Genomic DNA, 22,659 nt, shown 5'->3' with positions numbered 1-22,659 from the left:
GACTACAGGCACCGCTACAATGCCTGGATATTTTTTTGTTGTAGTTTGGCCAGGGCCGAGTTTGAACCTGCCATCCTCTGTAGGCTGGTGCCCTACCCACTGAGCCACAGGCACCACCCAAATTTCTATTGTTTTAAGCCACCAAGTTTGTGCCAATTTGTTATGACAGGAAATTAAGACAACTGGTAAATAGTCATGCCAGGATTTGAACTCTAGTGGTCTTCCAAATTTCAGCTTACAGTTGTGTTTTACTGCAATCCTTTAGCCTCTGTTAGTCCTAGTGAAGGTAGATAAGATTACTTAAGAAACATATTCTTCATTGTACAAAGTTATGATTTAATAAAAAATAATTAAAAAATAATAACAAATTCTTGCTTTTTTTCATTTTCTGCAGGCTGGGAGGCAGGTCTGAAGGCAGGAGCTAGAGCAGCCACCTTGCACCAAGAGGTTTAGGTGGCATGTTGGGAATGGCTGAACCACCTCACCAACCCTAAGCCAGTGATCTCTACATTTTAATACTAGAGATAGAAGTAAACGTCTATGTTCTTAAAAAAAAAAAAAAAAGAAGGAAAGAAAGGAAAATAAAAGAAAAAAGATCTCATTATATGAATGCCTCCCAGAAATATCTGTGTTCACAGGCTATCTTCAACTTTTGTGGGGAATTAAATGAGCAGCACTTACCTCAACACCCATTTTTTTTGTTAAATTCCTCATGTCAGCATCCCTTCTTTGAAACCTAGACCAGGAAAACATTTGTGACTCCAGACAAACTTGTATTTATCTTCTTTTACCTTTTTAAAATAAGAAGTAACCAGGTTGATGCAACCCAGCACATTTCCCTTTTCACTCTAGTGCCAGGAAACTCAGCTAAAGTCATTATTCAACCATCACAATTGATTACTCTCAGGTGCATAGTGGCATCTGCATTTGTACTCTATTAAATCAGGTTGATCACTTAATACAGGGGTGTCTAAACTTTTTTTCTTCTTTGCCAGACATTGAAAGAATAAAAGTTGTCTTGGGCCATGCAGTAAATACACAAGCACTAATGAAAGCTGACTAGCAAAAAAAAAAAAAAGTCCATGCATTTTTTTTTTATGATATCTGACACCACAGCTAAGCAAAAACTGTCCTCTCAAAATTGGCATGCTGCTCACAGGCCGCAGGGTGGGCACCCCTAAATAATTTTAGTTTTTCTATGAGACTAGGTAGGATAGACCAAGAGTCAAATTCATTTTTTTTCTCACTTACCAGCTAAGGAAACCCTCTGAGCTTCAGTTTCCCTACTTGCAAAAAGGGGATGATAATCATCTAATTGGCTTCCTCAAGATTTCTTCTGCCCTATGGTAACAGAATTCATCTCTTATTTTAGAAAGCTTCCCTTCCCTACTCAGTCCATATGGTTTTAGTAGACTGACCCCTGTATCTGTCAGCTACTGCTGCATAACAAATTGACCTAAAACTCAATGGTTTGAAAGAATAAGTATTTACTGTTGCTTACAAGTCACTGGATTCACTGGGCAGGTTTGGTCCCAACTGGTCATGTATCTGTGGTCAGTGTTAGGTTTGGTAGGCAGCTATGCTAATCTTGGCTGGGCTTGCTCACATGTTGGGAGGTCAGTTGGCTGTTGGCTAGTCTAGGACAGTTTTTGCTAGAGGACTGGGCTCTCTTTCGTGTGTTTTCCTCCTGCAGCAGACTGCCCCAGGCTTGTTTTCATGGTGGCTATCTAGAGTTCTAAGAGAGAGGGGAGAAACGATGGGGCTGAGGCTGGGACAGGCTCAGCTTCACTTCCCTTGTATTCCATTGGCCAGAGCTGGTCTCTGGACCAGCACAGATTCAGATCATGTGGAAATAAACTCATATTACAAAAGACATGGATATAAGGAGGCCATTAATTAGGGTATTGATAAGGTAAAATGTCTCCCCTCTCCACCTCCAGCTCTAGAAGTGGGCAGGACTCCAGGCTTGACTAAGAAAATCATCATGTTAAAGGATTTGCATCTGACTTCAACAAGGCCAACTTGAGTCAGTGCCAGACTTTCACTAAGACTATTGACCAAGACAGTCTCCTTCCATGGGCCTTGCTGAGCTGGAAGAGTGTAAGGGCTGCCACAGGCCATCTTGACAAAACACAGGGAGAGGATGCCTGAGGGGACGCCAAAACAGAGGAAAACATTGCTGAGAAATGGAGAGAAACGAGTCTCGACAATGCCCTTGGAGCCCCTAGATCCTGCTATACCTGAAGCCGTTTTTCACTAGTTTCCTGAAGCCAGGATTCCATCTCTGGACTTTGCTTCAGATGGTCGATGAGGTAGGGAGGGAGTTTTTCCTCTAGGGATAAAGTGACGTGGGTCGACTGGCACATGGAAGCCTGTGAATCTTGTCTCATTACTGGGCGTGGGAGCCCACAGGTAACAAGAGCAGAGGAGAACCAGGCTTTGGAGGTGGACATTCTGGGATCTAATGCTGCCTCCGGTGCTTGCAAGCTGACACAATAGTGGTTAAGGGAGTCATGATTCCTTTCACCTGTTAGGAAGATTCAAGGAGCTTGTGCACTTAGAAAGCTTAGTGCAAAGGGAACACTCACTAAATGGCACTTACTAACCTTGGCCTTGCTCCTTGGAGCTCAGTTTCCCTGTGACCAAGATGGGGTCCAGGCAGAGGTTTTCTTGGAGAGGAGTAAAGGAGGGAGGGAAACTGAAGGACTGAGGTTGTCTCTGAAACACCCAAGTGAAGCCTGTTTGAACTGACCGGACAATTTAAATTAGGAGCCTGGCTTAAGGCTTTGAATCTCTTCCCTGTGAAGGCTCATGGCCAAGCCCAGACCAGGGCCTACTAGCAGCGGCAAGGACTCTGTGGTATTAATTATGTGCCAGACGCTTGTCTACATGTATCTGCTCAAAGGAAACTGAGGCGTGGAGAGGTTAAGTGACTCCCCTGAAGCCACATGGTGGCAGAGCTGAGATTTAAACCCAGGCCCTCTGGCTCCAGAATCTCTCACTCCTAATCACTGCTCTGAGTGACCTCTATGGGAACTATGAGGGGCCATTTTTTTTTGCATATCTGAGATCAGAGTAAGGAAATCCACAACCCCAGTGCACCGCATATCTATGTAAATAGGACCTTCAATTTTGTGTGCAGAAAGGAGCATTCCAGGACTTACTAACTGGCCATGCTTGGGCTGTTTCCAGGCCTGGACATACTTGGTCCACACAGTGTCTTACACATCAGAAAAATGCACAGGGTCAAAAATAAACCTTTCCCCAGCTCCTTTTCAAAACCACAGGGTTGGAGCTGAGGGGTGAGGCTGGGTTTGAAGGGGGCATCTGTTCACTGGGGAGGGAGAGTGGGGAGAAGCCTTTGACCCCTGAATGCAGTTCAGTCTGAGGCGGTTTCCTGCGCCCCAGGGAGACCTCATCTGGGCCCTGGCGTATCCCCAGCAGCCATTTATTCCTGCAGGGAGAACAATGCCCTCCTGTTCTTCTTCCAGCCTGGAGTCCCAGAAGGGGAAAGGCAGCCGGGACCTCTGGTTGGAACCCAGACTCCACCCATCGCCAGCTCTGTGGCCTTTTCACTTTCTGTCTGGGCTTCCCTTTCCTGGTCTATAAAACAGGCACATAGGGGTGGTGCCTCTGGCTCAAAGGAGTAGGGTGCCAGCCCCATATACCGGAGGTGGCAGGTTCAAACCCCGGCCTCGGCCAAAAACTGCAAAAAAAAAAAAAAAAAAAAAAGGCACATAGCCATTTTTGCTCTCTTTTCAACACTCCCACCTAATTTCTGATCCTCTTTCAGGGAATCATCCTTCTTACCTTGTTTGGCCGTCCATCAAGGCACTGGGCTGGGCACCTGACCCAAACTCAGCCAATCCAACTTTCCCTTGGCAGAATGGAAGCTTTAAGGAGAGATCATTATAAGATAGTTGGAGCTCTAAAGACCTGGCCTTCTGGTTCCTGCTTCCCACACCCCTGGCTCCTGCTCTCCATGTCCCTGGAGTCTCCGTTCCTGTCCTTTCCAAATCCCAGCTGGTCAACTTTTCCTTTCCACACCCCACCTCCCTACCTTGTTTTACTCTTAAATTAGCCAGGGTTGGTTTACATGGCTTGAACAAACCCAAGTCCTCTGGTGCCAGGGTGACAATTCTGCTTCTAAAGTTAGTGTGAGAGTCAAATTACATGCACTAGAGTGTGAGCTAGTACTGTATAAACTGTAAAGTACCATGTTAGGAACTTGGCCTTAGAATCAGAATTTGATTCCTGGTGTGTGCCACACCTTTCTTGCTGTATGACCTTGGGCTACTCATTTCCCCTCTCTGAGCTTCAGTTTCCCTACCTAGAAAATGGAGATGCTACTGGTGCCAGGACCAGCTACATAATTAGTGAAACCTTGTGCAAATTAAAATTGTGGGTCCCCATGTTCAAAAATTAAGAATTTCAGGGTGGCGAGAGCAGAGAATTAAGCCAAGTATAAGGCCATTCCAGGATGGGTCCCTATGGAGTTAGAGTCAGGGTCAGGGTCAGGGTCAATAAGGACTCAGGTTGCATGTCCATGAAGCCAGGAAACAGTTATAGAACACTTTCTATTTTGCCTTCTGTGTGTCTGTTACCAGTGGAGGAAGATTACAAGGCTGTGAATGCCAACCGCCCACATTTATCTGAGGTTTCCAATACTTCCAAATATATAGATATTTTTTGAGACAGAGTCTCACTATGTCTCCCTTAGTAGAGTGCTGTGGTGTTACAGCTCACAGCTCACAAACTCTTGGGCTTATGCGATTGTCTCACCTCAGCTTCCCAAGCTGGGACTACAGGAGCCTGCCTCAATGCCCAGCTATTTTTTTGTTATAGTTGTCATTGTTTTTTTTTAGCAGGCCAGGGCAGGGTTTGAACCCTGAAGCCCCGGTGTATGTGGCTGGTGCCCTAAACACTGAGCTACAGGCACTGAGACAATACTTCCAAATATTAACTCTTTTCATCCTTGAAACCAGTACGGATGGGAAAACTGAGGCACAGAGAGTTTAAGCAACTTGCCTGAGGCCACAGAGCTTTTAAGGGTCTGGCTCTAGAACCTAAGCTTTTACTCCAGCCTGCTGTGAAAACTTGGGACACACAGACATTTGGGCTCCAGGATGGACCATGTGTCAGAATCTGGAGCTGGAGCCATGAGCATGTCTGAACAGCCGCCTGAAGGTTTTCTAATTCTTTTAAAAAGCAGTGGAACAGATGAATTCATATTCATCAAAGCAGTTTGAGATGAGTGTGAATATAGAACAACCCCTGGCGCTGATGCCTGGTGAAGGGGGTCTGGGAGCCACTGTCCGCTGAGAGGGAAGGGAAGAGGGGAACCAAACCGGTTCATTGCATTGTGATCTGAGACTATCAATGAACTTTTATCATGCTTTAAAAAAAATATTCAGGTGTTTATTTTTTTGAGACAGAGTCTCACTATGTCACCCTTGGTAGAGTGCTGTGACATCACAGTTCACAGCAACCTCAAACTCTTGGGCTTAAGCAATTCTCTTGCCTCAGCCTCCCAAGTAGCTGGGACTACAGGCACCCCCTACAACACCCAGCTATTTTTTGTTGCAGCTGTCATTGTTGTTTTAGCTGGCCCAGGCCAGGTTTGAACCCGCCACCTTCGATGTATGTGGCTGGCTCCATAACCACTGTGCTGAGCCTGAGGTGTTCTTTGTAACCTAATAGGTGGCCAGTGTTTGTGGATGTTCATGGTGTCATTTTTGCTGACCTTCTACTTGTCCTCTCAATCTTTCAAGGGCTGAGAATAGTGACATAAAGTCTTTTTGCTCCGTAACTATTTGTACCTGGGTTACTTAGTTCAGGATGTTCAATTTTTATATTTCTTTTTCTTTCTTTCTTTCTTTTTTTTTTCTTTTGAGACAGAATCTCACTTTGTCATCCTGGGTAGAATGCTGTGGCATCACAGCTCACATCAACCTCAAACTCTTGGGCTTAAGCAATTCTCTTGCCTCAGCCTCCTGAGTAGCTGGGACTACAGGTGCCCACCACAATGCCCAGCTAGTTTTAGAGAGGAGGTCTTACTCTGGCTCAGGCTGGTATCAAACTCTTGAGTTCAGACAATCCACCACCTCAGCCTCCCATAGTGAGCCTCCTTGCCTGGCCTCAATCTTTATATTTTCAACGACAAGTTAGTCTTAATGGTATAAAGGACTCTCCTTTGTCTTTTTAAATGCTTTCTTGCTCTAATTTCGGGTGAGGGAAGACAACAATTCCTCCTTTCATTTTGTTTGCATTTGCCTGACATTTTTTCTAACCCCTCCCCCTTTCATATTTGATTTTTCTTCTCAGTCCCCTCTCATCTACAACATCAAATCAGGTTCTGCTTTGTGATCCAATCAGAAAATCCCTTTCCTCTTCCTCTTCTGATAAGGCCACAAATCCTATTGGATTAGGACCCCACCCTTATGACTTTATTTAACCTGAATTACCTCCTAAAAGAACTGTCACCAAATACAGTCCAGTTGGGGGAGTAGGGTTTCAATATATGGGCTTTGGAGGGACACAATTTAGTCCAGTCTATAGCACTATCTCTTTATTTATAATTATTTTGCAGTTCTTTTTTTGTTTGTTTTCTGAGGACTCCAATTATGCATATTTTGGCTCTCCTTTGCCTGTCTCCTTTATCTATCATTTTCTTTCTCGTCTTTCTAGTCTTCCTTTCCTTCTGTCTCCTTTTTTTCCTCTTTTCTCGTTTTTCTCAACTATGCTGCTCACTGTCTTTTCTGCAGGGTCGATTTCCTTCCAGTTTTGTCTTAATTTCTGAGGGTTTTTCCCTACCCTCCTGAGAGTCTTTCCTGAGTGCTACCACTGCATACTCCTTACCTCCTTTTGCCAAACACTTTTCTGAGTTCTTCAGTTTCTTTATTGCTTCACATTTTTCCTTTTTTTTTTTTTTGAGACAGAATCTCACTCTGTTGCCCTTTATAGAGTGCTGTGGCATCAGAGCTCACAGCAACTTCAAACTCTGAGCATCAAGCAATCATCTTGCCTCCGCATCCCAAGTATCTGGGGATTTTTAAAGTTTTTTATTAATTTTTATAATTGTTTGTAGAGATGGGGTCTCATTATGTTGCCCAGACCAGTGTCAAAATCCTGGCCTCAAGTGATCCTCCCACCTTGGCTTCTCAAAGTGTTGGGATTATAGGTATGAGCCACCATGCCTAGCAATTCTTTTTTTAATTCATGCCAACATGATTTGGATACAATTTTCATCTATTGTGATAACATTCTTTCATCTGTTGGTAGATTTTTCTGCATAATTTATTATAATATTTTTGTATCAAGGCTTTTATACTTTTTTTTTTTTTTTTTGCAGTTTTTGGCCAGGACTGGGTTTGAACCCACCACCTCCAGCATATGGGGTTGGCGCATGGGAAGGCTTTTACACTTTTTTACAATCGGATAATTAAAAGGGCTGTGTTCCTGGGTCAGCGATTCACTGATTGTTTCTGTGGATGTGGTGAAGAATTATGGTAGCTTCCTGAGCTTATTTTTTTCTTCTTAATTTGAGACATGCTTTCACTACATTTCCCAGACTAGGCTCAAACCATCCTCCCCCTTCAGTCTCCCAAGTAGCTGGGATTACAGGAGTATGCCACTGTGCCTGGCTCCCTGGCCTTCATGATGAAAAGGTTCTCTCCTCTGCTGCCACAGATGCAGACTGCTTCCTACAAATATGTCTTCTCTCTATAATTCTTTACTACATCTCCTCTGTTTTCTGAACTAAACCAGATTCAGGTGAGCTACTGTTGCTGACACTAGTCATTCAAGTCCCCACACTCATTTCTATAAATAAGGAAGATAACTTTCACCTCCATGCCAGCCCTCATCCCCAGGAAGTATATTTTTGTTGATGCTTTCTGAGATTTACCACCGTTGTGCCTGCTCACTATTCCTGCCCTGTCTTAGCTGCTTTTGGAAAATTTAAAAACATACTGTGAAGTTCATGGATGATATGTGTCCCCTGGCTTTGTTAAGAACTGAGTTTGTAGTTTTGTTTGTTTTTCTAATCTCTTTAAGGCTTTGGTATGCTTTCTAGAAGGAGAAAGGGAAATGTTACCTTTTTTAGCCATTTTCTTACCCCCATCATCTTACTGGATTTTTTTCACCACCTCTGTGACATATAAGCAAAGCAGTTATGATCACTGTCTCATTTTCTGTAATATAAAGCTGGTTCTGAGGCTCTTGGGGTACTGCAGTGTGGTGGGAGGGCTGTCACTGTGGGTCCATCTGGGTAGTGGACTGACTTAGGTCTCTTTTCTCTTTGTTCTCCATGCCAGTCTGGCTCTCAGGCAGGATGGCATGGAGTTGAGGAGACTGAGGTCTGGCTGCATCATTTTTTCCACTCCAAGATGCCAAGGCAGCTGGTTGGGAGCCATGGGGCCTTCTGTACCCTGGTCCTGGGAAAAGCAAAGCATGGAGGCTTGCAGGACTCATCTCCTGTTGCTCCCACTCCCTCAAGCAGATAGGCTGGAAGGAGGGACAATACCACTCCTGAACATCATCGCACATCCTGAGACGAGGTCCAAGTGGAATTAGCCTAGGAAAGCTGCACACGAGCCTGCCCAGTCAGCCCCGTCTGCATCTGGGTAGCTGCCCCCAGTCCCTGGGCTCTTTGCCAGCCACATTCCCTACATAATCCTGGATCTCCTGGGGGAAGGATGCTGGAGGCATTATTGCCTCTGAAAATATTGCTCACTAAAGACCTTTAACTCTCCCACCACACAGGTATGTCCTTAGAGACAATCTGTAGTGAGCCCGGATGTGAGCAACAAAGTCATTTCTCCCCTCTCTCTGCTCTGGTCCAGTTATTCCTTCTCTACTCCTGCATAAAAAAGACAAAGTAAGGAGACTGGTCTTCTTTCCTTTCTCTATAAAATTGTCAATAAGGAGACCAGCACAGTGCTGATAAAATACGATCAGCAAGTGTGTGCTGAAAGGATTATGCTTCATCCTTTTTATTAAGTGCCTACTGCATGAGCCAGACACAGGATCTAGAATCCTTCCAGCCACCATGGGAGGGAACCCTGTCATCATTTCCTTGTACAGATAAGAAACCCCGGGTCCAAGAGTAGGAAGTGGCCTATTCTGTATTCAACTGATATGAAGAACATTTGACCACAAAGGACTCAAAAAAGTTCAAAGATAAGACTTACATTAGTCAACTTCTGTTGCATAACACATCTCAAAATCTCCACGACTTATAACAACAAATCTACATTTTTCTTACTCTGAGGTCTGTAGGTCGGCTGGGGGTTCTCTGCTCCTAGCCGCTGGGTAAGCTCAGGTCAATTCTGTGTACATTGCCTACTGGCAGAAACCAAGCAGATCAAATGGAAATACGTGATTCCTCTTGAAACCTCTACTCAAATGGTCATTTCTTTCCCCTCTGTTAGTCTAATTGAGCCATGTGCCCGAGTCCACCATCACTGGGCAGGAAGATGTCCTCTGCCCATAGTGGAAGGCACCAAAGTCACATGGCAAAGGGGATGAGCGTCTGACTCCAATACAGGGAGAGGGTAAGAATTGGAAACCGTGATCGAATCTGCTGCAGGCCACTTCCAAGGTGGGCTGACTAATTGTGTGACTTAGTAATGACTCTCCTCGGGCTCCCAGGTCTTTGCCACAGCTCTGAACCAATCTCTGGCCAGCTTCACCCACTCACATGCCACAGATGTGTGTTGATAGCGCGGCTGACTTTCCTGGTTTGCCCAAGATTGCAAGGTTTCTTGGGATGCTTTCAGTGCTAAAACCAGGGAAGTCTGGGCAAACCAGGATGAATTGGTTACCTTATGCATATAGCAGACTGTTTCTGAATCAGGGTAGTGTGTGTATGTGCATGAGTGTGTGGTTATTCCATAGCCCGACCCAGCAAACAGCTAAACACTCAGTATTATACATCACCAGTAGAAATGGTCATTTGCTCCAAATTCCATGGGGAATTTGACACAGGTTAATTTTCTACATAGGCCCCCAATCTGCCGTCAGCCTGGTCTTCACTTGCTCTCTCTAAGGCTTCCTCCTAAAACTCTACTGTTCTCCCTTAATTTTACAGAGCAATTTTGTTCAATATCCCAACTTCAGACCTCTTTTGCATATCTAGACTGTCTAAACCACCGGTCCTTGCCACTAGACTCCAAGGCTAAGATGTTGTTGATGATGTTTTAAAATAAACTGTTTTCTCTTGAATCAGGAGACCTGGCTACATTAGGCATGTAGGTCCATGTGGCTATAGTTGGCTGGAACTGAGTAAAGGCTGCTTCTTTTTGGATGGGGCAGCACTCTCTACTTTTCCACTGTCCCCACCCCTCCCTATTGCCTTCCTCATATAACAACTTACTTCATTCACTTGCAATACCTGCTTGAAGACTTGAGTTTGCCACCCTCTCTTTAGCGCACAAAAACAACAGGAACTTGGCAGTTTTGGTCTTTTCTTTCTCAGCACCTCTCAACCTTGTTCAGCTTCTATAAGTTTCTTTCTTTCTGTTTTTTTTTTTTTTGAGACAGAGCCTCAAGATGTCACCCTGAGTAGAGTGCTATGGCGTCACAGCTCACAGCAACCTCTGACTCCTTGGCTTAAGTGATTCTCTTGCCTCAGCTTCCCAAGTAGCTGGGACTACAGGCGCTTGCCACAATGCCCAGCTATTTTTTTGGTTGTAGTTGTCATTGTTGTTTGGCAGGCCTGGGCTGGATTTGAACCCACCAGCTCTGGTGTATGTGCCTGGCGCCTTAGCCACTTGAGCTACAGGCACTGAGCCAGCTTCTATAAGTTTCTGAAGTCAAGTCAGCTTTTTTGGTTTTAGTTTGCAGCTGTACTTTCTAAAACTGCAGCAGCCATGAAAACGCACCTCTGAGATCTCCTGTATGTGTCCTTAATTGACAGAGGGACCATGCTTCCCAGGCCTTATTCCCAGCCAATCCCTGAGTGGGGCAGGTCAGTTCCTGGGAGACACAGGGCTCCTCTGGAGGCTTGAGGACATCCTATCGGCCTTGATGAACTTCCTTAGAACTCCGCTGCAGCCCACAATCCTCCCGTTCTCTGTCCCTCCCTCTCTCCCTGACTCCTTTGCCTTCTTCCCATCCCTTTTCCCAGCCTCCTCTGGCTCCCTCCTCACTTTCCTCCCTGCCATTCACCCCAGTAAATCATCTCAGCTTGGCTGTCTCAGAGGCCCTGGACTAACAAGCCTTCCCATAATGGATTTGGATAAATGGAAAGGAAGAACCATGAGGGGCCTTCCAGGCAGGTTAACAGCAGGAGCCGAGGTGTGGGGGTGGGAAGGGGTGCTCACAGCATGAGGGAGTAAATTAGCTTGTCCTAAGAAGACATCAAATTCCCATGCTCTGGTTTGTCAGAGGAAGTACTGTGGGACCAATCTTAGGTGAGTTACTGACCTTCTTTGGGTTTTGGGTTCACCGTTGCAAATTTGGCATAATAACAGTTCCCATTTTATAGGGTCCTTGTGGGGATTAAGTGAGTTATTACTAAAAAGTGTTTCACGTCCGCCGGGTGTGGTGGCTCATGCCTGTAATCCTAGCACTCTGGGAGGCCCAGGAGGGTGGATTACTTGAGCTCAGGAGTTCAAGACCAGCCTGAGCAAGAGTGAAACACCATCCATAATAAAAATGAAAAACAGGCAAGATGATTGCTTGAGTTCAAGAGTTTGAGGTTGCTGTGAGCTATGACGACATGGCACTCTACCAAGGTCAACAAAGCGAGACTTCTGTCTTAAAAAAAAAAAAAAGTTTCAAGTGGCATAAGTTAGTGACCAAAGTTAGAGCTAGCATTTTGAAAAATATTTAAAACTGCCCCTCTTGAATGGGGCTGGGTTTTAGCTTTGAAGAGAGCAACACACACACAATATTTTGCTTTTCTGACACAATTTGTTTGTAGTCTTTAGGATGTAGACATGAACCAGACCTAGTCCTTGGAGGAGTTTAAAGCAGGGGCGCGGGGAGGAGAGGGCTGCCCTTTCCCAGGCAGAGTCCCCTGTGTTCTGAGTGGGCTGAGTCTGGACATTATTTTCACGACCCTACAGAAGCCAGATTACAGAGCACAGGCTGGATGGACGGGGAGAGTTGCCCAGATGTCTTGTTTCCACTGGATAGTGGACATCTGGATGCACTGAAACTCCGGCAGGGGGGTGTCTGGATGCTCGTTGCTGGGAGAAGGAATTTTCCTAAAAGTCCACTTGATATTGGGGGTCATGTCCCAGAAGAAGACTTAGATGCTAAAGTTGGAATCTCATGGGGTGACCCCCCTGCCCAGCAGCACATCCATGGCACAAATGAGCCTCAGAGAGGTGAAGGTAAAGCAACTTGTTTACTGTTCTGCCAAAGCTGAACTTGGCTCTCAAGTCCTTGTGTATTCCAGCCCTTTCCCCATGAGATTGGGTCGGGGCCAATCTTCCCTCAAACCAGCCCCGCCCTCAGCAGAGTCTTTTCAGTCCTCATGGAGCAGGGGAGTGTAGAATTTTCGGTATTTTTCAGAGCCTGCCTGTTCCTGCGAGATGCCGTAGCCAGATTGCTGGATACTCTATCAGCTTGATAAATATAGAAAGTCTGTATGGTAATAAAGTAAAAATAATAAGATGAATGATCACCATGGGCCAGACCTGGGAGAGGTGCTGTGGATGCATTATTGCCTCATTTAGCCCTGCACACAGCCATAACTGGAAGGCTGTCTCGGATGGGAATGTTTTCAGCCATAAGTAAGAGAAAATCTGAGTCACGGCGTCTTAACACAGACATTTGGTTATCTCATTCAATGAGAAATCTAGCGGTGGGTGGTTCCAGGAAAGTTTATCGGCAGCTCTGGTTTGGGGTTCCACAGTTTTCCCGGCCTTCCCTTCCAACACTGTGCCCTGCTCCCCAGAATAGAAGAGGAAGCAAGTAGGGGACTTTCTAGAAGCTCCCACGAGACATTCAGAAGGTACGTATCTCTGGACATAGCAGCAAAGAGGGATGTCCCTGAGTGGTTCAGACCAGTGACGGTTTGTTCACTTTCCTATAAACACCTGCTAGTGCCTGAACAAACTCAGGACAAATCCTGAACAAAGTCAGAGGCACCAACACATTCTTCCCTCTTTGGTTCCAAGTAGTTGCTCCTCCTCGCCTGGGAGGATTCTGTCCCTGGGTTGAGGTGAGAAGAGGGTATTTGGGGGAGAGTCATGCTAAGGAGACACCGGTCTGCACTGAAGCCAGGAGTGAGGAGTACAAGAGCTGACAGTTATTGAGCACCTACTATGTGCCAGTCCTTGTGCTGGGTGATTTCATCTGTTGTCATTTAACTCAGTCCTCACAATGGGCCTTTGAGGAAGGAATTGTTCTTCCCATTTTTCAGATGAGAAAACAGTCCAAGCCTTGATTACAGATAGGGTGAGATGCTGAAGTGGAAATAAGCGTGAGTAACAGTTAACTTTCGCTGTTAACTGCGTGTCAGGCACTCAGATAGGTGTGTCACTGCATGATGAGAAAACAGTCCAAGCCTTGATTACAGATAGGATGAGATGCTGAAGTGGAAATAAATGTGAGTAACAGTTAACTTTCACTAATGCTCACTGCGTGTCAGGCACTCAGATAGGTGTGTCACTGCATGAGGTGACAGCTCCTTACCTTATCCCCTAGTTCTCTTTTTCCCAGCTTGCAGAGGTGGGCCAGGCTGTCTGGGGTCACACAGCTGAGTATTGGCCAGCAGAGCTGTGAACCCCACTGCCAGAAGGCAGCCCCATGGAGCTCCCCAAATTTGGAGAAAACCCTCCAGGCCTGTTCTGCAGCCTTTTTGGGATTCTTGGCTTCCCTGGAGGATAAGCTGGATAAATAAACAAGAGGTTCAGGAAACTCCTCTTTGCCTCTTGCTGTTCTGAATCTGCTAGGTCATCCGGCCGCCTTGACAGCTGACATTAAGCAGACAAATAAATGAAAGTCTAATATGATAGAGAGACGTGTGAAGTACTGCCAGAAACAACCAAAAAACCCCAAACCAAACAAATGAGTTAAGGTAACAGAGTGATGGGGGTGACGGCTTTAGAGCAGATGGTCAGGGAGGGCTTCTCTCAGGTGACAGCTAAGCAGAGACAGAGGGACAGGGATACAAGAGAAATAATGAGGTGTGCAAGTCTCACAGGGAAGAACCTTTCAGGATGAGGGAACAGCAAGTGCAAAGGCCCTGAGGTGGGAGAGAGGTTGGAACATTTGGGAAAAGATGAGAAGATCAGTGTGGCTGGAGCAGGGTAGACCCAGGAAGAGTTGGGGGTCCAAGGTCAGGGAGGTAAAGGTGGGGTGGCCCAGAACATGCTGATTATTACAGCACTTTGGAAGGACCCTGACTGTGCAGAGGGAGGTGGAGCCAGGGAAGGTTCTGAGCTGGATTCAGGGACAGGATCTGACTTATGATTACTTTAGGAGGATGAGGCCTGGAGCCCCAGGAAACCAGGGAGGAGGAATAGCTTCTCCAGATCACCACCTGGAATGAGACCCATCTAAGCTCATCTCCCAGTGAGCAGGCAGAGACAGAACTATGGGTCCCAGCTCTATGCTACGACCATTGTTTCATAAAACCTATAGGTGCCAAGCCCTCAACAGTTTGCAATTCCCTTTTATTACCAACAAGCTCTCATCAATTCCTCACAACCACGCCCTGGGTTAAGTACAAGTCTATACCCCGTGTTTCCGAGTAAGAAACTGTACTCAGGTTAAATTACCTGCCCAAGGCTTCCCAGGGTATAAACGGAGAAAGGGCACGCAGTAAGCCTGGGGGAGCCTAGGTTTTCACCAGTACCCTGGGGTGGTCCCTTGCAGAGAGCACCGGCACAGGGCTGGCACCCAAAGCACCAGGTGGTCGTGATAACGACCCGAGTCCCTAACACTCTCCAGGTGCAGGGCGAGTGCTTCCCTCCGTCCCTTATGGTGGGCGACCACGTGTGTACTCAAAGCCTGAGTCGCTCTTGGAACTCCCGCGCTGTAGTTATCGAAGATACCAGACACTGCGACACAATACAATCCAGCCCAGACCCGCAGAACAGAAAACCCAAGGATCTCAACGTGTCTGGGCTGGGGAAGCGGACGGGTGGTGGGGTGGTCCGGTCAGCTTAGAGGGAACGCGGAACTTGACCGGAACGCACCCCCCTGCCCTCCCACCGCATTCCCTCCTCCCCCATCGCCCTCTCTCCCCATGCCTCCTTCCGCGTCAAGTTTCTCCTCTCTTTGCCCTCAGCCCTCTCCCCTCTCCCACACAGCCCCTCCCTTGCCCTCCCCTCCATCATCCCTCCCAGCCCACCACACCTCCTCCTCCGTCCCCCCCTCCATCCTCCTTCCCTCCCTCCCACGTTTTCCATCCCCGCCCGAGTGGTGGGGGCGTGTCCCTCGGGGCGCGTGGAGAGGGGTCTCTGCGCGCACCCTTGTCCTCCCCGCGGACCTGGAGGCTCCTCCCCTCGGCGGGTGGCGGGACTCCGGCGCTGGGCAGTGGGCTTTACCTGAGGAGGCCCCCGGTCGCCTTCTCCGCTGTCAGCCACCAGCCGCGGGCCTCACCATGTCCTGGGCCGCGCTCCTCGGCCTCCTGGCCGCGCTGCTTCTGCTGCTGCTGCTGACCCGCCGGCGCACGCGGTGAGTGCCCTGCCCGCGCCCCCCACCCAGCCCCGCTGGACAGGGGACATCTTTGCTCCTGCTGACCCAGGCTGCAGCGAAAAGGACGCCGAACCTCTGGGAGGAGGGTCCCAGGGCCCTGCACCAGGGGACCAGCGGGGCCGAGCTACCTCTGCCAAGAAGACGCAAGGTGGAAAGTTGTGGGGGTCCCGGGGGCTGAACACCCGCCGCGAGGTGTCCAGGTTTGGCCCTTAGCGTAATGGCTGGGACCCGGGAAGGGGTTTCGGGTGAGGACCTGGGGTCTGAGGGCGAGGAGTCGGTGTGTGGATAGCTTCGGTGTGACCCAGGTGGAAGAACCCTCGCCTGCTCTTCAACCTGCTTGTCGTCAGACTCTGCCTTGCTCTCAGCAGCCCTATGGGGTGGCCTCGCTCCTCAGCCCATTATACAGATGAGACAGTTGAGGCTGCAGAATGTCTTGATCGCACCCTGTAGCCATCTTCCGTCACCTTCCCAGTCTGGACGAGGACTAGTCAGTAGGCTTAGTGCTTTCATTTGCTGGGGATGGGGTGAGGGGGAGAAACTGAGGACTTCCTCCAACTCTTCCAAGATCCCACAGCCAGGGTGGAACCGGGGACCAGATGTCGCCACCTCCAGGTCCCTGCCCCATTGAGAAACTGCGATTCAGGAGAAAACAGAAAACTCTTACGCCTCAAATCAGGGAGACACCAGGGCTTCTTTTCATAAAATGCTTTAAAAATTGACTTGAATAGTTCAATACATTAAAAATCTTTCAATTTTAGACTAGGTTGAGGTTTACAGAAAATTTGGAAAGACAGTACAAGGAGTTCCCACATTTCCCTCACCCTCTTTTCCCTGTTGTTACTATGTTACTTTTGTCACAACTGAAAAATTGAACACAGGTTCTTTACTGTAACTAAACCTCAGAGTTCACTGGGATCTCATCAGTTTTCTGTTGATAGCCTCCTTTGTTCCCGGATCCAGTCCAAGGTACCACATTCCTTTAGTTGTGATAGCTCCTCAGTCTCCCAGATGTTTTAAAATTACTCTGACTTACATAGACATGAGCGTGTAGAAAATCCGGAGCAGAGCGAGAGAGTGAGTGTGTTTAGAGTGTTTGAAAAATCCAGAAATGTGGGGAACTTTCTTGCTTTTTAAACAATGTGTTAGTTGAATTTTCAAACATAAGCTCACTATATTTTTCTTCCATCGCCAGACACCTTTTGGGGTGAAATTTAAAACAATATATTCGGGCGGCGCCTGTGGCTCAAAGGAGTAGGGCGCCAGTCCCATATGCCACAGGTGGCGGGTTCAAACAATATATTCCATCATTTGCTTGGGAAAAAATAAAAAAATATATAACTAATACATTTCCCGGTGAAGAGATGAATTATTCTTCCTAAATTGGCAGGCTTTTTCAATGCTCTGTATAGAAATGTTTGGGGGCTGTGCGTTTGCTTTTTTTCCATTCCAGATTTTAGTTTTAATATCTAGTCATACTGCTACATGGATCTCAAATCTGTTCTTTTGATCTTCTGTGTAGTACAAGATCCATAATATGAATAAGTTGTGCGTTTCTTTCTTCCTTTTTATTCCCGTTCTTGTTGATGAACTCCTAGGTTATTTTCAGTGTTTTCCCCATTTCTGACAATGTTCTGTGTTCTTCTTCTTCTTCTTTTTTTTTTTTTTTTGAGACAGAGCCTCAAGTTATTCCCCTGGGTAGAGTGCCTTGCCATCACAGGTCACAGCAACCTCCAACTCCTGGGCTCAAGTGAGTCTCCTGCCTCTGCCTCCCAAGTAGCTGGAACCACAGGCGCCCACCACAATGCCTGGCTATTTTTTGGTTGCAGCCATTATTGTTGTTTGGTGGGCCAGGGCTGGATTCAAACCCACCACCTTAGGTGTATATGGCTGGTGCTTTAGCCACTGGAGCCACAGGCGCCGAGCCATGTTCTGTGTTCTTTTTGCAGCATCTCATGATCTTCACTTTCCTCGGGCATGGGGGGGGGCAGCTGTGTACCAGGTGCATGGTACACTGGGGGGCAAGGTACCTGGGTGCCCGGTATTCTTAGCATATGGAAACTTCCAGCCTTTTGAAATATGGCCAATTTGAATAACTGCTTTCTGCCTCAGTTTCCCAATCTTTAAAATGGAGATAATGGTAATGGTAACTAAGAATAGAATTGCTGGCAGGGTGCAGTGGATGCATGCCTATAATCCTAGCACTCTGGGAGGCTGAGGTGGGTGGATTGCCTGAGCTCATGGGTTCAGACTAGCCTGAGCAAGAGCAAGAGCCTGTCTCTAAAAATAGCCAGGTGTTGTGGCAGGTGCCTGTAGTCCCAGCTACTTGGGAGGCTGAGGCAAGAGGATCCCTTGAGTCCAAGAGTTTGAGGTTGCTGTGAGCTATGATGCCACTGTGCTCTACTGAGGGCTACAGAGTGACTTTGTCTCAAAAAAACAAAACAAAGATACAGTGAGCTATGATGGTGCCTGCAATTAAGCATGGGCAACAGAATAAGAATCTGTCTCTAAAAAAATAGAACAGAACAGCTCCCCAAAATGACCATCATAATTCCATTATCTTGCCTGAGAATAAAAAAAAATAATTCTTAATGTCATCTAGTTCCCTGTCCAAATACAAATTTCTGCAATTACTGTAAGATTTTTAAGCCCAGTTTCTCCTGGGAAAAGGTAGTGAGCTGAGAGTTAGCCGGATGACTTCTGGGTCCATTGAGGCTAATGATTTGCCTTATGGATAACCTTTCTTCTTGCTTTCCAGGCCTCAGTTTCCCTACCTGTACTCTGAGGTGGCTCACAGAGGTGGTCTCTCAGGCCCTTGCCGAATCATCAGGCTAGGGCACCTCTCTTCCTTTTGGGCTTGAGTGGCTGTTGCTGGGAGCAGTGAGAGAGGGATCCAGAGGTCATAGTGGCATCCCCTGTGGCTCAGTGGCTGTTCTGGGCTCCTGCAGAATGCAGACTTTCTAGGTATAGATAAATCTGTGTCATTGTAACATGTGCTAACCAGATGGTAGTCCACGGCTGCATTCAGTCCTGGCTGGGTCTGGTTTGAGCTGCACAGTACAAGGGGAGAAAATAGAGCAATTCCATATGCAGAAATCCAGATTTCAAACTTGTAACAAATTGAAAGATTTGGCAATACTTTCCTGGGACTCCATAGGAGAGCCCACTTTAAACCTTGCCACGGTCCCCACCACTCCCTATTGCCTCTCCAACATGCAGCCATTCTGTTTATCACTGTACTTCTTCTGCTGTCTTTTCTTATGTTGAGAAATAATTCTCTGAGTCTGTTTCAAAAATAGAAAACAAAAACTAGGGCAAGAAGGGCACATACTTTCTCTACACAGCTGGAGGCAAGGTGAGGAGGTGTGGAAGAGCATCTGGGAGGCTGTTTGTTAAAGACAGATGGAAAACTCTAAAGGCCTGTGGATGATCCCTGGGGGAAGAATAGATTAAGCAGATTAAACAAAAGCTCAAGTTGCTCCAACTCAGCTGGGTAACTCAGTGCCCTTTTGTTCTCCATCAAATCCTTTCAGAGCTTGAGGTCATGCATTGAGTTGAAACTACTGGACAGAGAGGTGGGGCAATCTACCAGCATCACATAGCTAAACAATACTTGCTTCTGCTCTGAGCATTCTAGAACATGGACCCTGTGTTAGGAACTTGCCAGCGTTATCCCCCTTAACCCTCTCTGTGGCTCTGGGAGGCAGGTGCCGCTCATTGAGCGCAGACTGTGCATATGATTCATTCATCTGACACACATTTATTATGCACCTGTTTACTGGTACCAGGCACCGTTCTGCACCTGTTTACTGGTAGCGGCACCGTTCTAAGTGCCAAAGTGAACAACAGTCCCTGGGCTCGTGGACCTTTCATGAAGTGAGGATGCGATGTGATCCATCAGGGGCACTGAGGCGAGTGAGATCCCCCTCGGGACTCCCTGCCCTGGCTGCAAAGAGTCAAGTGGAAGGGAGGTACAGGGCAGGTGGCAGGGCTGGCAGTGGGGTCTGTGAGTGAGGAATGGGCAGTTTTTAGAGGAACCCACATGATGGCAGTTAAAGCTCTAGGGAAGAATCAGAAAAGATGTCACAGGACGGGCAGGTGACTGTTGGTTGGCTGAGTGGGTGGGAGCCCAGGACCGGAAGGTTAAGCCTTTCCTCCCTGTCCCCCAAAGCCTGGCAGGGCCTCAAAACAGTGGGTGAGGCTGGAGCCCTCAGGCCTTAAAATAGAGCCTCCTTCGCCCCTGCTGACTGTTGGCTGCTGGCTGAGTCACCCTGGAATGTGGCCGGTCTGAGTTGGATTGAGGGCAGGGGCTGGAGGAGCCCACGACCAGCCCCGCTGCCAACCGCATCAGGGGCCTGGCGCCTGGGTTTCCAGCTTCCTGCCTTTGTCTGCGTCTCCTTGGGACTTTTCTGGGGAAAGAGGAAAGCGGCCAGAAATAACACCTGGCTCTCTGAGGCTCCGGCAGCAGCCCAGATAGAAGGCTGGGAAAGGAAGCCCCCCCACCCGCAGAGATGCCTTAGGGAAAATCTTAGGCTTTGCTTTGAGACAGGACCCTGAAATCTTTCTGTGTTTATTTTCCGCATCTGCAAAGGGGGGTTGTAAATGTCCACTTGGGGTGACTGAGGGCCGGGTAATGTCAAGAGCCTAGGCTCTGCAGACCTACTTGGATTAGACTAGAAACCCAGCTCCTCTTTGGGGGTGGAGGGAGCTCTGGCAAGTGTCTCCGCCCCTTGACCCTCAGTTTCCTCCTCTGTAAGATGGGCCTGACAGTACTAGTTCCCTCCTTGTGGAGCTAGGGGAAGGATTCATTGAATTATGGGGTCAAGTTCTGAGTGTGGTGCATCCCACACTGTCAAGGCGCATTCACTAAGTGTTAGCCATTATTAGCAAGCAAGGAAAACGCCAAAGCGTGGTGCTGGATGTGTAGCTGGTGCTCAATAAATGGTGTCCTGGAGTCTTTTGGTCTTGCATCCGAGCTGCTCCCTGGCTAGCAGGTGCCGGCTGCTCTGCCCCAAGCTTGGTGCTGGGTAACTCCTTTCATCCTCACCACAGCCTGATGCCATCAGTAGCCCATTTTACAGAGGAGGAAAGAGAGGCATAGAGAAGCTAAGTCACACAGCCAGCAAGAGCATGGCTGGAATTTGAAGCCAGCAAGAATGGTGCTAAATTCTGGGCTCATAACCACCTCACCCTCCTGTTACTTATGCAGAAATCACTGCTCCTGTGGGCTCTGACTCAGAGGGGGCTGGTATGCACCAGCTAACTGGTTCCAACACTTTACTCTGCCAGTGTGACACATGGGGCCTCCAGGAGAAGCTGCCTTGGCCCAGGGGCTCTCAGAGAGATGAGGTACCTCCTTAGGATCCTGGAGCTTGAATCTGCAAGGCTCCACTTTGACTAGAACAGCTGGGCTGGGAGGCAGACTAGGGGCCTGGGAGAGACGTGGGAATGGTTAGGGGAGAGGCCCCTCCTAGGCTCTCGAATTCCTCTGTGGTTCTGTTCCTGTCTTCCCCAGCCCTGGCCCTCAGATCTGCTCATCTGTTCCTGTATAGCACCTGCCCCACCCTTGGGGTTATGTTGGGGGACAGCCAGACAGAGAGTGGGAGGCAGGGGTTGAGGAAGGTAGAGAAGGATGAGGAGAAGCTGGTGCTCCCTTGAGCTGCTGGGGTTGGAGAAAAGCTCCTGTTCTGGAAGTGGGGAGTCGGGTGCTAGGCCAGGTTCCCTGGGCACCGTGACCTCTGCTTCTGCCATGTTGCTGTCTTGGATGCAACACATCACCGTGGTCTCCTAACATCCTTGCCTCTCTGTTGCAACCCTTTAAAACAGCGGTTCTCAACCTTCCTAATGCCGCGTTTCGTTGCAATGAAAATCATTTTATGGTTGGGGTCACCACAACATGAGGGACTGTATTAAAAGGTCGCGGCCTTAGGAAGGTTGAGAACCACTGCTTTAAAATATATTCTCATTGTCTCCTGACTCCTGCTTCAAACCCTCCGGTGGGTCCCATCACACTTGGCATAGAAGCCAGACTCTCACTTTGGCGGCATCCTTACCTGCCCCTCACCCCGACATTCTCCACCCCAGCCATGCAGCTCCGGCTGTCTTGAAAACCTCACCAAGTGCGTTCCCACCCCAGGGCTTTTGCCCTGGCTGTTCCCTCTGCCTGTAACTCTTCTCCCCACCCTTCCGGTGAATCCCTTCTCATCCTCTGGTCTCTGCTCACACGACACCTCCTTGGGGGAAGCTTTCCTTGACTGCCTTCTGTAAACTAGCCCCCCTTACTGACTCACCTCACCCTTCTTTCTTTTTCCTTTAATGAGATATAATTTACATTATCTAAAATTCACCCTTTTGAAAGTGCGCAGTTGGCGGCGCCCTTAGCTCAGTGGTTTCGGTGCCAGCCACATGCACTGAGGCTGGCGGGTTCGAATCCGGCCTGGGCCAGCTAAAGCAACAATCACAATTGCAACAGAAAAATAGCTGGGTGTTGTGGTGGGCACCTATAGTCCCAGCTCCTTGGGAGGCTGAGACAAGAGAATCACTTAAGTCCAAGAGTTTGAGGTTGCAGTGAGCTGTGATGCCACAGCACTCTACCCAGAGCGACAGCTTAAGACTCTGTCTCAAAAAAGAAAAAGAAAGTGTACAATTCATTGGTTTTTAGTGTTATGTATTCACAGGGCTGTGCAGCCGTCACCGCTAGGTCCAGAATGTTTTCATCATCCCCCAAAGAAACCATGTACCCATTAGCAGCCACTCCCCACTCCGCCTCCCCTCTGCTTTTGGCAACTGCTAGTCTCTATTAATTTGCCAGTTCTGGACATTTCATATAAATGGAATCTTATAATTTGTGGCCTTTTGTGTCTGGCTTCTTTCGCTTAGTTAAATGTTTTTAAAGTTAATCCACATGGTATCGTGAATCAGAATTTCATTCTTTTTTTATGGCTGAATAACGTAGCGTGCCATGGATGTACCTCATTTTGTTTATCAGCAGGCATTTGGATTGTT

At 47.8% G+C, this 22,659-nt stretch overlaps 1 protein-coding gene across 1 annotated transcript in view; it reads left to right on the top strand.

Annotated features, from left to right (window-relative positions):
- The first annotated feature begins 15,491 nt into the window (after positions 1–15,491).
- PTGIS (prostaglandin I2 synthase) overlaps positions 15,492–22,659 on the top strand; it is a 39,016-nt gene continuing 31,848 nt past the window's right edge. The window contains exon 1 of the mRNA XM_003787686.3: positions 15,492–15,636. Within this exon, the coding sequence (XP_003787734.1) occupies positions 15,563–15,636 (74 nt within the window). The 5' untranslated portion in view covers positions 15,492–15,562. The remainder of the gene's footprint in view (positions 15,637–22,659) is intronic.

Source organism: Otolemur garnettii, unplaced genomic scaffold (assembly GCF_000181295.1).
Source record: "Otolemur garnettii isolate 467f Iridium unplaced genomic scaffold, OtoGar3 scaffold00023, whole genome shotgun sequence".
Lineage (NCBI taxonomy): Eukaryota > Metazoa > Chordata > Mammalia > Primates > Galagidae > Otolemur > Otolemur garnettii.
Note: the sequence above shows the minus strand (reverse complement) of the source record. Positions and strands in the feature narration are given on the sequence as shown.